Source organism: Lithobates pipiens, unplaced genomic scaffold (genome assembly GCF_037356315.1).
Source record: "Lithobates pipiens isolate NorthernLeopardFrog02 unplaced genomic scaffold, aLitPip1_a1.2 Scaffold_28, whole genome shotgun sequence".
Lineage (NCBI taxonomy): Eukaryota > Metazoa > Chordata > Amphibia > Anura > Ranidae > Lithobates > Lithobates pipiens.
Genome location: NW_027507789.1, coordinates 29228808 through 29249340, shown reverse-complemented (window position 1 = coordinate 29249340; position 20533 = coordinate 29228808). Strand labels below are relative to the sequence as shown.

The 20533-nt window shown below is 43.3% G+C and overlaps 1 protein-coding gene across 2 annotated transcripts; it reads left to right on the top strand.

Annotated features, from left to right (window-relative positions):
* The first annotated feature begins 3108 nt into the window (after positions 1-3108).
* On the top strand, positions 3109-14759 carry LOC143935256 (uncharacterized). Of its 2 annotated transcripts, none has more exons than XM_077458972.1 (2): positions 3109-3267; positions 11664-14759. In XM_077458972.1, the coding sequence occupies exon 2, from the start codon at positions 11711-11713 to the stop codon at positions 12437-12439; it is 729 nt and encodes a 242-aa protein (XP_077315098.1). In that variant the 5' UTR covers positions 3109-3267; positions 11664-11710; the 3' UTR covers positions 12440-14759. The 2 variants fall into 2 exon arrangements, with proteins under 2 accessions (XP_077315098.1, XP_077315097.1); XM_077458971.1 differs by having other exon boundaries at positions 3115-3267; positions 11661-14759.
* The last annotated feature ends 5774 nt before the right edge of the window (positions 14760-20533 follow it).

Here is a 20533-nt window from a genome sequence, read left to right as displayed (position 1 = left end):
ATTATTAAAGGTGAAAAAAAATCCAAACCATCATGGCCCTGTGTGAAAAAGTGATTGCCCCCCTTGTTAAAACATACTATAACTGTGGTTGTCCACACCTGAGTTCAATTTCTCTAGCCACACCCAGGCCTGATTATTGCCACACCTGTTCACAATCAAGGCATCACTTAAATAGGAGCTGCTTGACACAGTAAGGTCCACCAGAAGATCCTTAAAAGCTACACATCATGCCGAGACCCAAAGAAATTCAGGAACAATTGAGAAAGAAAGTAATTGAGATCTATCAGTCTGGAAAGGGTTATAAAGCCATTTCCAAAGCTTTGGGAATCCAGCGAACCACAGTGAGAGCCATTATCCACAAATGGCGAAGACATGGAACAGTGGTGAACCTTCCCAGGAGTGGCCGGCCGCCCAAAATTACCCCAAGAGCGCAGCGACGACTCATCCAAGAGGTCACAAAAGACCCCACAACAACGTCCAAGGAACTGCAGGCCTCACTTGCCTCAGTTAAGGTCAGCGTTCATGCCTCCACCATCAGGAAAAGACTGGGCAAAAATGGCCTGCATGGCAGAGTTCCAAGGAGAAAACCACTGCGGAGCAAAAAGAACATCAAAGCTCGTCTCAATTTCTCCACAACACATCTTGATGATCCCCAAGACTTTTGGGACAACATTCTGTGGACCGATGAGACAAAAGTGGAACTCTTTGGAAGGTGTGTGTCCAAGTATATCTGGCGTAGAAGGAACACTGCATTTCATAAAAAGAACATTATACCAACAGTAAAATATGGTGGTGGTAGTGTGATGGTCTGGGGCTGTTTTGCTGCTTCAGGACCTGGAAGACTTGCCGTGATAAAAGGAACTATGAATTCTGCTGTCTACCAAGAGATCCTGAAGGAGAATGTCCGACCATCTGTTCGTGTACTCAAGCTGAAACGAACTTGGGTTCTGCAGCAGGACAATGATCCTAAACACACCAGCAAGTCCACCACCGAATGGCTGAAGAAAAACAAAATGAAGACTTTGGAGTGGCCTAGCCAAAGTCCTGACCTGAATCCAATTGAGATGTTGTGGTATGACCTTAAAAAGGCCGTTCATGCTCGAAAACCCTCTAATGTAACTGAATTAGGACAATTCTGCAAAGATGAGTGGGCCAAAATTCCTCCAGGACGCTGTAAAAGCCTCATTGCACGTTATCGCAAACGCTTGGTTGCAGTTGTTGCTGCTAAGGGTGGCCCAACCAGTTATTAGGTTTAGGGGGCAATCACTTTTTCACACAGGGCCATGATGGTTTGGATTTTTTTTTCACCTTTAATAATAAACACCTTCATTTACAAATTGCATTTTGTGTTTACTTGTGTTGTCCTTGACTATTGTTTAAATTGGTTTGATGTTCCGAAACACTTAAGTGTGACAAACATGCAAAGGAACAGGAAATGAGGAAGGGGGCAAACACTTTTTCACACCACTGTATATTTGATATCCTATATAACCAAAAATAGATAGTTATAGTCAGGGACAGAGACAGCCCCCTCCAAATCAGAGACAGCCCCTCCAAATCAGGGACAGCCCCTCCAAATCAGAGACAGCCCCTCCAAATCAGAGACAGCCCCTCCAAATCAGAGACAGCCCCTCCAAATCAGGGACAGCCCCTCCAAATCAGAGACAGCCCCCTCCAAATCAGAGACAGACCCCTCCAAATCAGAGACAGACCCCTCCAAATCAGAGACATCCTCCTCCAAATCAGAGACAGCCCCTCCAAATCAGGGACAGCCCCTCCAAATCAGAGACAGCCCCCTCCCAATCAGAGACAGCCCCCTCCAAATCAGGGACAGTTCCTCCAAATCAGGGACAGCTCCCTCCAAATCAGGGACAGCTCCTCCAAATCAGGGACAGCCCCTCCAAATCAGAGACAGCTCCTCCAAATCAGAGACAGCACCTCCAAATCAGGGACAGTTCCTCCAAATCAGGGACAGCCCCCTCCAAATCAGGGACAGCTTCTCCAAATCACGGACAGCCCCTCCAAATCAGGGACAGCTCCCTCCAAATCAGGGACAGCTCCCTCCAAATCAGGGACAGCTCCTCCAAATCAGGGACAGCTCCCCCTTCAAATCAGGGACAGCTCCTCCAAATCAGAGACAGCCCCTCCAAATCAGGGACAGCTCCCTCCAAATCAGAGACAGCCCCTCCAAATCAGGGACAGCCCCCTCCAAATCAGGGACAGCTCCCTCCAAATCAGAGACAGCCCCTCCAAATCAGGGACAGCCCCCTCCAAATCAGGGACAGCCCCTCCATATCAGGGACAGCCCCCTCCAAATCAGAGACAGCCCCTCCAAATCAGGGACAGCTTCTCCAAATCAGGGACAGCTCCCTCCAAATCAGGGACAGCTTCTCCAAATCAGGGACAGCTCCCTCCAAATCAGGGACTGTTTCTCCAAATCAGGGACAGCTTCTCCAAATCAGGGACAGCCCTTCCAAATCAGAGACAGCCCCTCCAAATCAGGGACAGCTCCCTCCCAATCAGGGCCAGCTCTTCCAAATCAGGGACAGCTCCCTCCAAATCAGGGACAGCTCCCTCCAAATCAGGGACAGCTTCTCCAAATCACGGACAGCCCCTCCAAATCAGGGACAGCTCCCTCCAAATCAGGGACAGCTCCTCCAAATCAGGGACAGCTCCCTCCAAATCAGGGACAGCTCCCTCCAAATCAGGGACAGCTCCCTCCAAATCAGAGACAGCTCCTCCAAATCAGGGACAGCTCCACTAAATCAGGGACAGCCCCTCCAAATCAGGGACAGCTCCTCCAAATCAGGGATAGCTCCCTCCAAATCAGGGACAGCTCCACTAAATCAGGGACAGCCCCTCCAAATCAGGGGCAGCCCCCTCCAAATCAGGGACAGTGAGCAGCTATGCTGTTTCATTGAAGTGCAGTGCACAGTTCTTCAGATTTATTTAGACTTTCTTAGTCCTTGCATCGACCCCCTGTGACCACTAGAGGTCTCCGCAGCGCCGCCGAATTCCGGGGGCTGCTTTTTACTCCAGAATGGAACTTTTACAGATGAAAGAAAATGGGCGGAGATAGAACGTCCACCTCTCCTCTGATTGGCCGCGATCTACACAGCGGCACCGTACTTGTAGTTTCTGAATGAACTCAGCTGATCCGCGGAATGACTGCGAGTCCCAGAATGCAGCGCGGCATCCAGATTTCTAATTGGCCTCTTCAATCGTCCTCTTACAAAGCGCATAAACAAAAGGCTTCCTGTGGATCAGGTAGGATGGGGACTGCAGGGGCGGACATTGGGGGAAGGGAGCCGCACTTCACCATCAGGAGGTCTGGGGTGTCTCTCCATGAGTTTGGGGGATCCTATGGGAGAGATCCAGGAGGGATCAGACTGAACAATCCCAATGTATAGAATGAGGAATACATTGTATCTGATCAGCAGCTGGATACATTGTATTTATTATTATTATTATATAGCTGTCACATTCTGGGCACACTTTGGTGCTGATCATTGATGTTCACAATTTGAAATTGAAATAATTTTTTTGCAGAATCTGGGAATGTTTCATTTTACTAGATTTACTAAAACTGGTGCAGCTGTGCCCAGTAACCAATCAGCTTCTAGCTTTTTTATTGTCAAAGCTTAACCACTTAAGCCCCGACCAATTTGCAACCAGGCCCCTTTTTGCGAATCGGCACTGCGTCGCTTTAACTGACAATTGTGCGGTCGGGCGACATGGCTCCCAAACAAAATTGCAGTTTTTTTTCCCACAAATAGAACTTTCTTTTGGTGGTATTTGATCACCTCTGCAGTTTTTATTTTTTGCGCTATAAACAAAAATAGAGCGACAATTTTGAAAAACAATGCAATATTTTTTACTTTTTGCTATAATAAATATTCCCAAAAAATATATAAAAAAACGTTTTTTTCCTCAGTTTAGGCCTAATACGTATTCTTCTACATATTTTTGGTAAAAAAAAAATCGCAATTGCGATTATTGATTGGTTTGCGCAAAAGTTATAGCATTTACAAAATAGGTGATAGTTTTATAGCATTTTTATTAATAATTTTTTTTTTATTAGTAATGGCGGCAATCAGCGATTTTTATTGTGACTGCAACATTATGGCAGACACATCGGACATTTTTGACACATTTTTGGGACCATTGGCATTTATACAGCAATCCGCGCTATTTAAATGAAGTGATTCCTGTGTAAATTACACTGGCAGTGAAGGAGTTAACCACTAGGGGGCAGTCTAGGTGGTATGTGTTTTTTTTTATTGTAGGGGGCGTGGCCTGGCATGTGACGTCACTGATCGCCTTTCCCTATAAAAGGGAAGAGACGATCGGTGACAGCCACACAGGGAAGCACGGGGAGAGGTTTGTTTACACAGACCTCTCCTCGTTCTTCAGCTCTGTGACCCAGCGGCGATCCGGTCCACTGGTCCCACGACCACGGTCACGGAGCTCAGGACCAGGTCGAGAGCGCGCCGCCGGCCCACGGCTGGGCACTTAAAGAGCCACGTACAGGTACGTGCTTGTAACCAGCTATGCTATTCTGCCGACGTATATCGGCGTGAGGCGGTCCTTAAGTGGTTAAGCCCCCCCCCTTTCACTCCCCCCTTTGACAACCTTGCACCCACCATTCAAAAGAAAGCAACAAAGTTCCAAGAACATAGGTCCTTTCCAGGTTAAGTGGCGCTCAAAGAAAAAATATAAAACATAAATTAAAAATAAAAATCTATCTAAAATAGAAAATGTGAGAAAATAGCAATTTAAAATTATTAAAAAAAAGTGACAGTCCAGGTGCTGGGTAATTTCTCATATTAATATGACAGTTCTTATCAACTGAAGAGATGTTCTACTGTTAATACGCACCCTACAAATGTATTCATACCCCCATTTACTCTGATACCCCCTAACTAAAATCTAGTGAAACCAATTGCCTTCGGAAGTCACCTAATTAGTATACGCAGTGCCTTGAAAAAAGTATTCATACCCCTTGAAAATGTTCCACATCTTGTCATGTTACAAACAAAATCCTAAATGTATTTTATTGGGATTTTATGTGATAGACCAACACAAAGTGGCACATAATTGTGGAGTGCAAAATAGCTCAAGCTCTGTCAGATTGGATGGAGAGCATCTGTGAACAGCAATTTTCAAGTCTTGCCACAGAGTCTCATTTGGATTTAGGTTTGGACTTTGACTGAGCCATTCTAACACATGAATATGTTTTGATGTAGACCATTATTGTAGCTCTGGCCGCATGTTTAGAGTCGTTTTCCTGCTGGAAGGTGAACCTCCACCCCGGTCTCAAGTCTTCTGCAGACTCTAACAGGTTTTCTTCTAAGATTGCCTTGTATTTGTCTCCATTTCATCTTCCCATCAACTCTGACCAGCTTCCCTGTCCCTGCTGAAGAAAAGCATCCCCACCACATGATGCTGCCACCACCATATTTCACGGTGGGGATGGTGTGTTCGGGGTGATGAGCAGTGTTAGCTTTCCGACACACATAGCGTTTTGCTTAAACTTAAAGCGGGGTTCCACCCTAAAGTGGAACTTCCGCTGATCGGAACCCTCCCCCCCTCCAGTGTCAGAGTTGGCACCTTTCAGGGGGGAGGGGGTGCAGATACCTGTCTAAGCACTTGTACACACGGTCGGAGAATCCGTCGGAATGTGTCCTATCAGACCGTGTCGTCGGATAATCCGACTGTGTGTGGTATGCATCGGACTGATTCCGTTGGACCCAATTTTCCAACATGTTGGAAATATTTCCCGACCAACTGGGCCGATCGGACATACTCCGATCATGTGTAGAGAATTTTGATCGGACCAAGTGCCACGCATGCTCAGATCAAATTCCTACATCAAAGCTATTGGCTACTAGCCTGAATGTAGTCCTATCGTAACGAAATTACGTCATCACGTTCTGAAAGATCGGATTTTTTCGCCAACTTTGTCCGACCGTGTGTATGCAACAGTTTCGGACAAGTTCCGACGGACAAAATCCGATGGGCAAAATCTGACGGATTTGGTTGTGGAAATCTCCGACCATGTGTACAGGGGCTAAGACAGGTATTTGCACCCACTTCCGGGCATAGACTCCCACGGGAGTCTGTGCCTCTTCCTGTCCCTCTGCGCTGTCTGCTAGGACACACACGGGTCCCAGAGACAGCGCGGACCATTCCTAGTGCACTACGCGACTCACGCATGCGCAGTAGGGAACCGGGAAGTGAAGCCGCAATGCTTCACTTCCTGGTTCCTCACCTAGAATGGCGGCGGCAGCAGCCGAGAGCCGAGCGATCGATCGATCTCTGCTGCCGACATCGCTGGATCCTGGGACAGGTGAGTGTCCATTTATATAAAGTCAGCAGCTGCAGTATTTGTAGCTGCTGGCTTTTAATATTTTTCCTCTTTAAGACAAAAGACAAACTTTGGTCTCATCTGACCAGAGTACCTTCTTCCACGTTTGCTGTGTCCCCCACATGGCTTCTCGCAAACTGGAATTCTTATGGCTTTCTTGCAACAATGTCTTTCTTCTTGCCACTCTTCCATAAAGGTCAGATTTGTGGAGAGCACGACTAATAGTTGTCCTGTGGACAGATTCTCCCACCTGATCTGTGGATCTCTTCAGATCCTCCAGAGTTACCATGGGCCTCTTGGCTGCTTCTCTGATTAATGCTCTCCTTGCCCAGCCTGTCAGTTTAGGTGGACGGCCATGTCTTGGTAGGTTTGCAGTTGGGCCATACTCTTTTTATTTTTGGATGATGGATTGAACAGTGCTCCGTGAGATGTTCAAAGCTTGGGATATTTTTTATAGTCTAACCCTGCTTTAAACTTCTCCACAACTTTATCCCTGATCTATCTGGTGTGTTCCTTGGCCTTCATGATGCTGTTTGTTCACTAAGGTTCTGAGGGCTTCACAGAACAGCTGAGATTAAATTACACACAGATGGACTCTATTTACTAATTAGGTGGCTTCTGAAGGCAGTTGGTTCCACTAGATTTTAGTTAGGGGGTATCAGAGTAAAGGGGGCTGAATACAAATGCACCCCACACTTTTCACATATTTATTTGTAAAAAAAAATGAAAAACATTTATTTATTTTCCTTCCACTTCACAATTATGTTCCACTTTGTGTTGGTCTATCACATACAATCTCAATAAAATACATTTCCGGTTTTGTGGAGCTGTCTTTGCTCTCACTCTCTCCTGGGTGGAGATGCTTTTTCTCCCACGGTGGAGCCCTGAACTACTGCCAACACCTCTCCCTAAAGTATTATGCACACCTGCACGATCAGTATGCTTGTTTCTGGCAAAATGAACCCAGGGTTCAAGACTTCACTGCATCCAATAGTCTACAAAGCCTCTGAATTTAAGGACCCTATGCAGGATTTACTAATCCTGTAGGAAACTGAAAGTCCAGGCTCTTCCCATAGAAAACAAGCATCCTGGAGATCCTCGGGTGCCACCAGCACCACTTCATACTGTGACATGGCACAGCACCGTCATATTTCACCCCCTCTGTTTCGACTCAAGCCTGTACTCCTCTTATTTGCTTCTCTGTGCTAGCTGTCAACTGCTGGGAAACATTGATACCTGTCATTGCTTTTTACCTTACCTCTAAAGCGGGACTCTGCCTATTTTCCTCAACAGCCAGGGCTGTCTTTAACACAGGGCAAAAGGGGCAGCTGCCCTGGGCCCAGTCATTGTTGTGGGGCCCAACACAGCTGCCCCTTGAGCCCGCACATCCCTGAAATAGTTGATAAGAGGATTCGAGAGAACCCAAGAAAATCTTTGCCCTGGGTCCAATCAATATTTGGAGTCACCCTCCCATTCGGGCACAGTATGTATGCATGCCTTCTACTCTTTATTTGTATTAATCATATCTTGCTTAACGGTGTATCTGATCTTGGCTTCTCTTGTTTCCCCATATCCACGTCATCTTTTCACCATTATTGACTTACCATTCCCTGTTCTGCATTGGGTGGAGGCAGCCATCTTGGTAGAGGCAAGGGCTTTCCATCCTAATGTCAGAGATCCCCCTCCTGAGGGCCGATGACATGATGACTGGGAATATTCAGGATATATTAATGAGAATATTCAAGAAGCAGCAGGAAAGGTGGATGAAGCACAGAATGAGTAGCAGAAGCAGGGAGATCTTTGCACTGCAGGTTCTCAGGTACAGTTTCCTCTCCAGCAACGAGAACAATGAACAGCACAGAAGTGACATCACCAAATCTCAGTCCAATTCTGAGATTAACATTCTGAGGCAGCAGTGCCTTAGATCTCACACTGCAGATATATAGTTATGAGGCTATAGACACAGCAAGTGCACTGCTTCTTTCGGTAGTAAATCTAGATAAGGAGTAAATCTTTCACCATATTGCTTAGGCACGGTTAACATTTCCTAGATGTTCACTATAACAAGTCTTCAAAAAGAGAAGCATGGGTAAAGCTTTTTTTTTTTTTTTTTGACATACTTCTCTTCTGGGTTGTAGGAACGTACTTTTTTGTCGGTTTATATCAGGCTATAGCCCGCTGTCAGCTGACATCACAGAGCCCCTTCAGGCTCTGGATAGATCCCGACTATATTGCTGGGATCCACCTAGCTGCCTGACTAAGGCCTGGTTCACACCTATGCATTTTTAGTGCTTTTTGCATTTTACAGTCCATTTAATATGGTTTCCTATGGAACACGTTCTGTAGTGCAAAATGCAAAAAGCACTAAAATGTATAGGTGGGAATCAGGCCTAACAGCTGGCTCTACAGCTGCCCACTCTGCAGTCCTAGAGGGGAAGAGCGGAGAGCAGTGACAGACAGTCACCAATCTCTGCTCCGAGAAGACCAAGAACTGATTGATCAGCAGTCATGTGATTGCTCAGTTCTCATTCTTAGAGCCTGCGGGGGACCGCTGCAGCACTGATGCTGCAGCATTGAGGTAAGTATAAATTTTTTTTTTTTTTATATACCCCAAACATCTCCTTTACATTCAGGCTCAATTTAACATATACAGCTGTGAGGAATCTCTTTTTCCAGTCTCCTTTCATTGAAGATAATTAGGGCCGAAACAAGTAATCGATTAATCGAAAATTAATCGATTATGAAAATAGTTGTCAACTATTTCCATAATCGATTAATTGGCCAGCCGATTAGTTGTCCTCCATACAGAATGCATTATTTGTTTACATATCAGGAAATACAGTGCAGCACACAATACAGCTCAGTACACCATCCATACATGTAAGTAAGTGCATGAGAACTTGTGAATGTGTGAGGCGCAATGCCTCATGGGACATGAAGTCCTGGGCAGGAAGTGAGTGGTTCTAAAGGCAGACGTTTTTTTTTTATCTTGCTATAGGGGTCACTCTATACTATAATTTGCATCTCGCTATTGGGGTACTCTGAATCCAGGAGGACCCCAGAAAAGGAGAATCAGGGCTGCTCTGTGCAAACCACTGCAAGGAGCAGGTAAGTATGACATGTTTGTTGTTTAAAAAAAAGTCACTTTAAAGACTCTGTGAGGGGAAGATCAGCATCCGAACCCAATGAAGGTGGAGGCTGATAGGCTGGAGGTAATAGAAGGCATTACAATTACATTTAAAGCAAGCTTTTACCAGTATTGTGCATTATATTTAAAATGATCATATCCATGAAAAAAAAAAAAAAAGTCTCAGCTTTTAGTACTGCTTTAATATAAAATATGTATGGATGAGCGAGTCTTGGGGTGGAGGAACTTGACTGGCCTGCACAGAGTCCTGATCTCAACCCAAAAGAACACAGTTGGGATGAATCAGAGCAGAGACTGCGAGCTAGGCCTTCTCGTCCAACATCAGTGCCTGACCTCACAAATGCTCTACTGGAAGAATGGTCAAACATTCCCATAGACACACTCCTAAACCTTGTGGACAGCCTTCCCAGAAGAGTTGAAGCTGCAAAAGGGTGGCTAACTCAATAGTGAACCCTACGGACTAAGACTGGGATGCCATTAAAGGTCATGTGCGTGTAAAGGCAGGTGTCCCAAAACTTTTGGCAATATGTTACATTTTGTTTGTGCTACTTGAAAAGCTACTTATACAGATTGATGCTTCATAATCATGACTAGATTGAGACATAAAAAATTGGGACTGAGGAGGCAATGAGAATATTTTCCTTTTTTAGCACCGCTCTCTTCTCTTCCTGGTCTCACAGGAGACACTTGGGCTCCTGCTGCTCTCAGTCAAATTCCTGTGAGTTGGGAAAGGGGGCGTGGCTTGATGTCGCTGCGTGTGTCTATGGATGCACACAGCCCAGCTTGCTGAGGGGGAAAATTGGAAGATGAAAGAATGGACAGTACCAGCAGGGGAATGCCAAAGAGGGGGTAAGGGACCACTCTGTGCAATATCATTGCCCAGAGAATGTAAGTATCTTTTTCATAAAAAAAAAAAAATAGCCTTAAAGCTAAATTCCAAGTATGTTTTTTTTTTTGTGCTAATGTAAGTATGCATATTGCATGCCTAGCTGATCCCTACTGTTGTAGCTGATAACTCCCTGTTACTATGCAGCAGGGCAGCCACTTGGCATAGGATCTGGAAGACAATGGGGTCTATCAGAAGGATTGACCATATATAGAATTTACCACTCCATCTAAAACTGAAAAAATATATGTGGGTGCTGTATTTTAACTGATCCTTTTTTTTTTTTTTTTTTTTTTTTTTTTTAGATGATCAGTCTGTATTTAGCATATTTACCACTTGTGGGCCACTGCCTATGGCAGCAGGGCTAGTGGGGGAAGCACCCTGAGGACCATCTCTAGACAGGCTTTAGGTGGGCATAGGTCCAGAGATTGTTGTGAGTAATCAGAAAAGTCAATATAGGCCACAAAAAAAATGAAACTTCTATACTTTTCTCTTGTTTGGTGGTCTGTACACCAGTTCTGCATATAAAGTAGACCCCATTCTGTCTTCAATAGCCCCCTCTAGCAGTAGGTTTTTACTAATATAATTAAAGGGATTGTAAAGTTAATTTTTTTTTTTTTTTTAAATAACAAACATGTTTTACTTACCTCCACTGTGCAGCTCGTTTTGCACAGAGGGGCCCTGAACCAGCTCTTCTGGGGTCCCTCGGCGGCTGTCTCTGCTTCTTCCCACAGGTACTTCTCACGTTCATGTGAGCTCCCTCGCATTGGGGAGAGGCACCTGCAGGCGCACTCCCGTGATACAGCCGGCGGCTATAGCGGCTCGCTGTATCACACGGCCCCGCCCCCAGCGCGCTGCGTCATTGGATGTGATTGACAGCAGCGCGAGCCAATGGCTGCGCTGCCTTCAATCTATCCACTCCAGCCAATTAGTGGCCTGGATGAGCGGTGAAGAGGACGGCGGGGGCGAGCGCGGGACTTTCGAGGGGTGAGTTAAGTAAAACGGAAGGGGGGCTGGGGGCACCGGCATTGTGAGATGTTTTTTCACCTTAATGCATAGAATGCATTAAGATGAAAAAACATTTACCTTTACAACCCCTTTAAATTTTAGTAATAGAATGGGGTCATCATTATTCTGTTTGCCTAGGACAGCATGGTCTCTAAATACAATCCTCCTGATCATAGTATGCAATGTAAGGTCGTTTGCTGTTCTTACTGCAGTCTCTTACAATAGTTTTCACTTTGTTTTTTTCGGCGTAGCAGTCCATTACCTGGATGACCACAGATTTCTGTTCGCATCAGACTGAGAAATGGAAGCATCACCTAAAATCTCACAAAAGAGAACTCAAGAGGACTTGAGTAAATTGAAAACCAAGAAGGACCAAGAGGCCAAATGTTCATCTAAAGGGACTAAATCCAACGAGGAGAAATGTCTAAAAGTAAAAAAGACAAAGGACCATAAGGCAGCAGAAGATCCATCATCTATGGATGAAAAAGTAAATCAAGATCGTCAGTGGTTACGAATCCAACTAAATATGCAAACTAAGTCATTACCAATGAAGGTCAAAGACGAAAGGCAGAACTTGTCCAATGACCTTGAAGAGCATTCTCTTGCAAGGTCCAGGCCTTATGCCTGTGTGGTTTGCCAAAAAAGTTTTGCCCAGAAGTCGAACCTTGTCACTCACTTTCGAGTGCACACTGGCTCCCGGCCTTATATGTGCATGGAATGTGGAAAGACCTTCAGCACCAGCTCAAACGCAGTCACCCACCAGAGAGTTCATACCGGGGAACGCCCCTACAGCTGTGGCGAGTGTGGAAAAAAGTTCAGCATCAGCTCCAACTTGGTGACCCACCAAAGGGTTCATACAGGGGAAAGACCTTACTCTTGCACAGATTGTGGCAAGAGTTTCACTCACCGCTCCAATCTAGTCATACACCAGAGAGCCCATTCTGGGGAGAAGCCCTACATGTGCCAAAACTGCGGAAAGAATTTTACACACAGCTCTCACCTTGTAGCCCATCAAAAAGTCCACACTTAAAGCCCTTCTTCAATAAGAGTGATGGGTTTGGACACATGGCCATATCGGCCTAATCCATTGCTTGACAAAACCAGGCACTAGGTCCTGTTGTCTTTCTGGTGGGAGAGAACTGTGAACCTGAAACGCATGTTCATATGGATTTCTGCCTATTGGGTGGAATAAGGCAAGACTTGACCTAGTGTTGGTTCTTTATTGCTGTCAGGATCCATGGCAGCAGGATCTACCCTGCCCTTTCCCTTATTTGTTACTGGCCAGTTTAGTTCTTTATATACTCCTAGATTACAGAGCCAAAGATATAGGTATTCTGCACTTTCTAGAATTTACGGAGCACTGTTAGTGACAACAGTAGCATAGCTTGCAAATGATTTATGAAACATTACTAGCTGTTTCTTTCTTGGTGGTGCGGAGGGCTAGGTTTCCATGCCAGGGTCCCAGGCAGCAGTAACGGTCTACAATAGCTCAAGTCCTGACCCTTTTCCATCCATTCTGAAGCATTCTCTTTTTAGCGGAGATGCTCAATTATCTGCTGTTTATTATTTATATTACATGCTGTGTGATGTTTGACTGACGATTATGGGTGTCTTAAAAAAAAAAATTCCTGTTGGTCAGTATGTGAAGCAATAACCTTCTGACCAGCAATCCTTTCATTTGTGAGATGTATGGCAGACACTGCATGTAACAAAAGGAAACGAGATTAAAGTCTGGTACACACGATGAGAAATTTTGGATGGGAAAAAAAAAAACATTTTCGGAGTGATTGTCCGATAATCTGATCATTAGTAGCCAGCTTTCAAGAGCCGATCATGACAGTTATTGCGAAATTATCCAAAGGAACACTCTCATAAGATAACAGAAGGAATGATTTTCGTGTAATTAGTATTGTATTTGTATGAAAAAAAGTCATGTGACCAAGACCATGCATGCTTGGAAATGAAAGAATAAATTACAATGCAATACATTACATCATCGCAGGAAGTTATATTATGTCTTACGAGAATTTTTGTAACTTTAGTAACCTATTCGTTTTCAATATGAGACTAGCGTGCAAAAAAAAAACCAGACGATTATTCGTCCAATATTCTCATTGTGTGTACTCGGAATTAGACCAGGTACCCCCCACAGAGATGAGAAAACCAGGTAATTCTTCCGCCGTCATTTATATAAGTATTTTTGTCTGATAGCGGAAGATAAAGTATATCCAAATGGTTCGGTCAAGCATAGTATGGTGGTCATCTAGTTGAACTATCTGCTTCTGTTTTCATTCTTCCACTGGATCTATAGACATTTAGTAGTGTGCCCTGTAGTAGTCCTGTGGTCCAGAAAGGGTCAGTCCTACCAAAACTGATATTTCTGTTTTTGGTATCTGCTGGAGAAGTAAAGCACCCGTTTTCTAGAGCACTAAGCCCTTGTACACACGGTCGGACATTCCGACAACCAAATCCGTTGGATTTTGTCCGACGGCTTTTGTCCGAAACTGGTGTTGCATACACACGGTCGGACAAAGTTGTCAGAAAATCAGATCGTTCATAACGTGATGACGTTATTTCATTACGATGGGACTACGTTCAGGCTAGTAGCCAATAGCTTTGGTCTAGGAATTTGATCTGAGCATGCGTGGCACTTTGTCCGATCGGAATTCTCTACAAACGATCAGACAAAGTTCGATCGGATCATGTTGTCGGAAAATTTTATAGCCCAGCTCGAAATCTTTGTTGGGCGGATATTCCGACAGAAACAGTCCGATGGAGCCCACACATGGTCGGATTATCCGACAACACGGTCCGATCGGACATTTTCCGTTGGAATGTCCGACCGTGTGTACAAGGGCTTAGAGACTGTGGTCGTGAGATCTCTGTGCTTGACCTTACGGGTCTACACATCTGCCACAACCTTTATGAGGGGTTATAGCACTTTAGCTTAATTTTTCATAGTAAAAAAAATCAAAAGAAGTGGGACTACCTAAAGTTGAGTGGGAACACAAAACTTACAAGGTGGGTATCAACAGAGTCAGGACATGGCTAGGAGTTCTTAACACTGCAGTCTCCATGGCATGTAAAATGTCAGTGGGTTGCTTAGCCTACCAGTAGAAGTCCTGTAATGATGTCAACATCCTGTTGTAAAGGCTTCAATAACAAGAAATTCAGGGACAACATACAAAAGGATTGTGATACCCTCGTAATGCCCTTTGAAAGAATGGTTGCTTGCAGAGACTTATGACAGAAAGGTATTTCCAGTAGATACGTTTTCGATGTAGTAGGCCTTCAAAATGTTTCTTCTTCCTAATTAATACGTGACCAATAAAAAGTTGAATAATACATTAGGCACCTATTACCTCTCATGTTCCATTACACCTATACAGTCTGTGTCCAATGGGAAATATTCAGATTTTGCATGTTGTCATAGGGGAACGGTGGACATCTCTCTACACTTGACCTTCGAATGGTCGCTTAGACAAGAAATTTACCTACCTACATTTCTCTAATGGCGTATAAGCAAAATGTCTACATTTGCCTTTTGAGGCAGTAAATATTGTATTGTAAGTATTGACCTCTGGCATGTAGTATGAAAAGTGTCAGGTGGAGTTGGGTTTTGGCCGTCTCTTGGCCAGGCAGGATACATATTGGATACATGTTGTGAATGTTGTCCGTAATCGCTGGCTGAGCATCATGTGACCTTTATAAATACCAACCATAGATCACTCTTCTTTATAGCCCTTATTTTCTGATGATGTAAAAGCACTGGGGCTGGTGTGAAAAATAAGTAGAACTTTGCAATTAAAATGCTTTGGAGGATTCCTGCCTGAGAAAAATATACAGATCATAGTGTTGGTAGTATACTACAAGGGAACGACTGTGCATAAGTATTAAAGTATAACTAAAGACAAAACTTTTTTCTTTAGTTTAGAATGGAGAGGAATTAGAGCACTTGTCAGTTTTTATTGCTGTCTGTGCCCCCATTATGGATATTCACCCTCTCTCTCTTTGTCCTGTTTACCATTATCATTGAAAGTGAAAATAAAATAAAATCCCAAAATGTAATTCCCAGAAAAGTAATAGAGGGGAAATTCTTTAAGTGGGGACACTAGTTCTGGTGACCCAGGAGATTCCCATAATTTGCAGGGATGTCCTCTAACTTCCTGTTTTGGCATTTGGACAGGAAGTGAAGGTAAATCTCCCCATTGGGACAAAGAGGGCAAAAATAAACATCACAGAGGTTATAATTCTCCCTTACTCTAGTTAAAAAAAAATACAAAAAACATGCATGTTAGAGGCAATATACTGTAGAAACAAGTTCCTCAACCATTAGTCCTGCTAAGCAGCAAAGGAGACATAACTAAAAACTGCTTCTAACTCATAAGTCTGCATGTGTTTGCAGAAATACTGTAGATTAAATATTGTACCACTACTAGGAGCCTCTGAAAAGGTTGTTTCTACTAATTTGTGTGAGTACCACCATTAAGGTTTATGAGTACAGAAAATTCGTAGAAATGACCGTCAATCTACTTTAAGAGACCCTGTGAGATCTCTAAACAAATAAAAATGTAATTTCCTGCAACAGAAGGGGTGGTATGCCCCTCTGGGGGGGGGGTCTCCTAACTTCCCATGGCTGCTGAGTGATGTAGCGGTCAGAGGAAGAAACCATAACGTGGCGGGGGGCACAGGCATCCGACACTCAAAGAACTGTCAAATGCCAAAGTGACTGATGGAATTGGCAACGCTAGGACATAAGCTAAAGTAGGCTGTCCATAAGCTAAAGACAGGCTGTCCAAAAGGTGAGTATAATACCTCTTCTATTGCCGGGAACTGGCATGTTCATTTGTTTAAAGACCTAATAGGGTTTCTTTAATGGTAAAGTGGCAAAGAGATACCCAGGCTTGCTAAGAACAGCCAGACACCTCCTTAATGTTCTAGACCAGTGATTCTCAACCAGGGTTCTTTGGAACCCAAGCTAGAGAACAGAATACCGCGCAGGTGTGGTATATAATAGATTACTTACAGATGCTGACCCTGGCTCTCTACCACAGTGACATGCAAATGAGAAGAAAACTGGTCACAATTGTAATCCAATAAAATGTCCTTTATTCTTCAAACAGAAAGTTTCTCCAGAAGTTGTTGGGGGTTCCTTGAGCTGTGGCTAATTGACCTTCCATCTTATGGTTCCAGGTTCAATGCCACTTGGCAGAACAAGTGGTATGACACCAATGAACATTTAGCTGTCTGTGGCATTCAGACCATCAGAGAATTTAGTTATTCCTACTGACCACCAATGTAAGGGGCAATTTTTCCATGGACCCCTGATGATTGAATTTTTGCATGGGTTCCCTATAGGGTTGCCACCTCATCCCTTTAAACCCGAGCACATATGAATTACACAGGTTCTGAAGATAATTTAATGCAGATAAGGCACCAAGTGAGTTTAATTACCACCATAATAAGCCTCAGAACCTGTGTAATTTAATAAGTGTTCAGGTTTAAAGGGATGAGGTGGCAACCCTAGTTCCCAAGACCTGAAAATTATCTCAAAGGTTCCTTTGGTGTAAAAAGGTTGAGAAAGGCTGTTCTAGACACAGCAAAGAAACCACTTATTAGATATGGTATTAAAAACATTGGTTAAAGGAAATCTGTCATGGCAGAAACATAGAAGCGACCATTGGTGAACTGTCCTTAAAGCCTGTCTCTAGTTTTTATACGTAGTCAGATCTGGCAATCAAGAATCTGAACAGTATTCTCATATATATATATATATATATATATATATATATATATATTCATACCACTACCAAGTCCATGAATGAAAACAGATATAGAGCTATTTTTTCAGTACAGGCCTTCTGGAATTTTGTAGGCGCACACAACATTTTTCAAATTGGGTAGCATGTAGGTAGGTCTTAGGATGTCCCATTACACATTTGTTGTACTTGTGTGCATCGTAGAGAATGAAATCAAAGTTAAGAATGCACAAAAATATGTAAATATGTTATATATCCTGTGTTTATATGAGGCCACATTTGCATGCAAAAGTACATTTGACAACATAAAGATGGGGCAGGCATAAATAATGGGGCTCTGATTTTTAGGAAGAGTTTGCCTGTCATTGTGGGAGGAGTCTGGGATATCATACTTGCACCCCCATTTCCCCTTTTTTTTATCAGATCTGGCATCTTCTCCCTGGTTCCTTGACAATTTTGATAGGGCCAGCTCTATAAAGGATGACCTCCAGTGGGCTTCTCACCCACCCACTGCTGAGGGGACCAGCACTATACTCATAGAATGGGACATGCTGCCCTATATCTCAGTGGAAACAAATACCGAAGACTGTCATTTTAATCACTCTCCAGTTTGTCTCATACAAATTCAGATAACATCACCAACAACTCTCTCTCCTATCTATCTATCTATATATATATATATATATATATATATATATATATATATATATATATATATATATATATAAAGGTTTCCCCGTGGAGTTTTGTAGCGGCAAGAAATTCAAAATTCAGAAATTGTAAATATATATAAATACATATATATAAATTTATTGGAAAAGAGTAACATACAACAAGACATTGATTTATGTTAAAACATGAGCTCTGTGAATGAGGCTAATACAAGTACATCATGATACAGCCGTTCGGTAAACCTAAAAAGCATAGCATGATATAGGTATATATATAATCATACTGAAGAAACCGACGCGTTTTGACCATTAACAGTAGTGTTTTGCCGCGTCGCCTGGATCCTTGAGCAACCATTAGGCACAGCACTTGGGAGGCTACTTTTACAGTTGTCAGTGGTAAATATAATTGAAGAATTACAATTCATGTATCAATATCTATATATACTGTTGTCCGATTTCTAAATGTGTTTATCTTTACAGTGCATTTTTTCTCTAGAGTTCTTTTACTCTTTCCCCCAGAAGAAGACCTCTACTGTTAATGGTTGAAACGCATTGAGATTCTTCAGTACGATTATATATACTTATATCATGCTATACTTTTTATGTTTACCCAGTGGCTGCATCATGATGTACTTGTATTAGCCTCATTCACAGAGCTCATGTTTTAACATAAATCAATGTCTTTTGTATGTTACACTTTTCCAATAAATTTATACTTTATATTTTTTCAATTTATGAATTTTGAATTTCTTGCGGCAACACAAAACTCCACAGGGAAACCTTTCCAATTTATATTCCAAATTGGGGTGTGCAGCAATTTTTTTTTTTTGGGGGGGTGGGGGGGAATTCTCTTTATTACTTTTCAATAACCAACAATATTTTTAATCTGGAGATCCTTTTTAGAACTTTGTGGAATACAAGGGTTTATTGAAAGGAGGCCCAGCCTGATCCATTTAACTGAAGACTAACGCCCTGATTTTGGTCCAAAATGTGCCAGTGGTGGATTATTTTCAATTAAGTTCCTTAAGTTCCAGCAAAACTGTAGCCAGATATTAAATGCCAATTAAAAACTTCCGTAATTGTATTTTAAATAGTACTTAAGTTCTGGGTAGGTTGATTGGATGGGCGATCTTTGTTGTATCTATTTGCAATTGATAAACATTTGATCAGATCCTGGCCCGGGAAGAGATTGAACAAAATTAGCAAATTTTTCAGTGGGTAATACTTTTCATGGTTTGCATTTTGGCTACAAATGTAGCTGTTTACCTTTTAAAGTGGAGTTCTGCCGAAAAATCAAAAGTCAGCAGCTACAAAAAGTATAGCTACTGACGCTTAATAATCAGACGCTCACCTGTCCTACGGTCCAGCGATGTGGGTGTACGAAGCCTCGCTTCTCTCCCTCGCCTCTCCACGGTGCTGGCATTCTTACTGTGGGCACCCAACTGTGGCTGGGCACGCACTGTGCATGCGCGAGCCGTGCTGCAAATGGCCGGGCAATCTTCTGGGACCTGTGATGTGTCCCAAAAGATTGCGGGAAGGGAGAGGGGAAGAGGTGAACTTCCTTCTGGCGCCGCGGAGCCCCAGGAGAAAGCAGGAGCTGGGTGACCCTAAAAAGAGCCCTTAAAAAGAGGGTATCTGCCCCCCCCCTCCCAAAATGACATGCCAAATGTGGCATTTCAAGGGGTTACCATCACTTAAAGCGAAAGTTCAATTTTTGGGTAGAACACCTATTTAATTTCCACCATCAGTACATATTTAAAGGGGATCTCCGGATGCTGGTCACTATTATCTGATCTGCTGCAGACCATTACACAATTAATGTTTCTGTTAAAATGCCTTGCTCAATTTCTGAGAGTGCCATTGTTTGTCAGAATGTCAAGTACAGTTGTGTCTATCACTCTGAATGTTTTATATAGTTGTATAATCTCAGTTTTGTTAAAAGATCATGACCGTTTTCTGTACTGTTTATGTCCAATAAAATCTATTTACTTCAATCCTTCCTCTTAAAGGGCATGTAAAGTACCGTATTTTCCGGCGTATAAGACGACCTTTTACACTTAAAAAAACTGAGCAAAAAGGAGGGGTCGTCTTATACGCCGGGTCAGCTGCTGGGATGCCTTCTAGATGTCCGGTAATACTGTATGTAGCTTCGGCTACATACAGTATATACCACTGAACCAATCCCAGTGAGCGATGTATTCAAATGAATACAGAGCCTGCTCGGATTGGAGTAGCAATCTCTGCCAATCCGAGCAGGCTACACACAGTAGCCTGCTCCGATTGGCTTTGAGAGTGAGGCGCGGGCTGATGATGTAACAGCCTCCGCCAATCCCAGCAGGCTTTGTATTCATTAATAGAATACATTGCTCGCCGTGATTGGCTCCAGCACCAGCAAGAAGGAAGAAGGAAATGGCTCCAGCAAGAACGAAGAAGAGGGATATGAAGCGTCGGAAGCCTCGGAATGGGGGGTCGTCTTAAACGGTGAGTACGGGCAAAACATTTTAACTGTGCAGGTTTTTAGGGGGTCGTCTTATATGCCGGGTCGTCTTATACGCCGGCAAATACGGTATATTTGAGTGTTGTGTTACAGACATACTTGTAAGGAGATCAGCTTAAAGTGTCACTAAACCCACAACAGTAAAATCAGTCTGTATATGCAGTAAAGCATGCTTGTTATACGCACTGTGGAACCTA

Bases quoted from the DNA above. Each gene is read 5' to 3' on its own strand.
- LOC143935256 (XM_077458972.1), top strand. From the start codon at position 11,711: ATGGAAGCATCACCTAAAATCTCACAAAAGAGAACTCAAGAGGACTTG.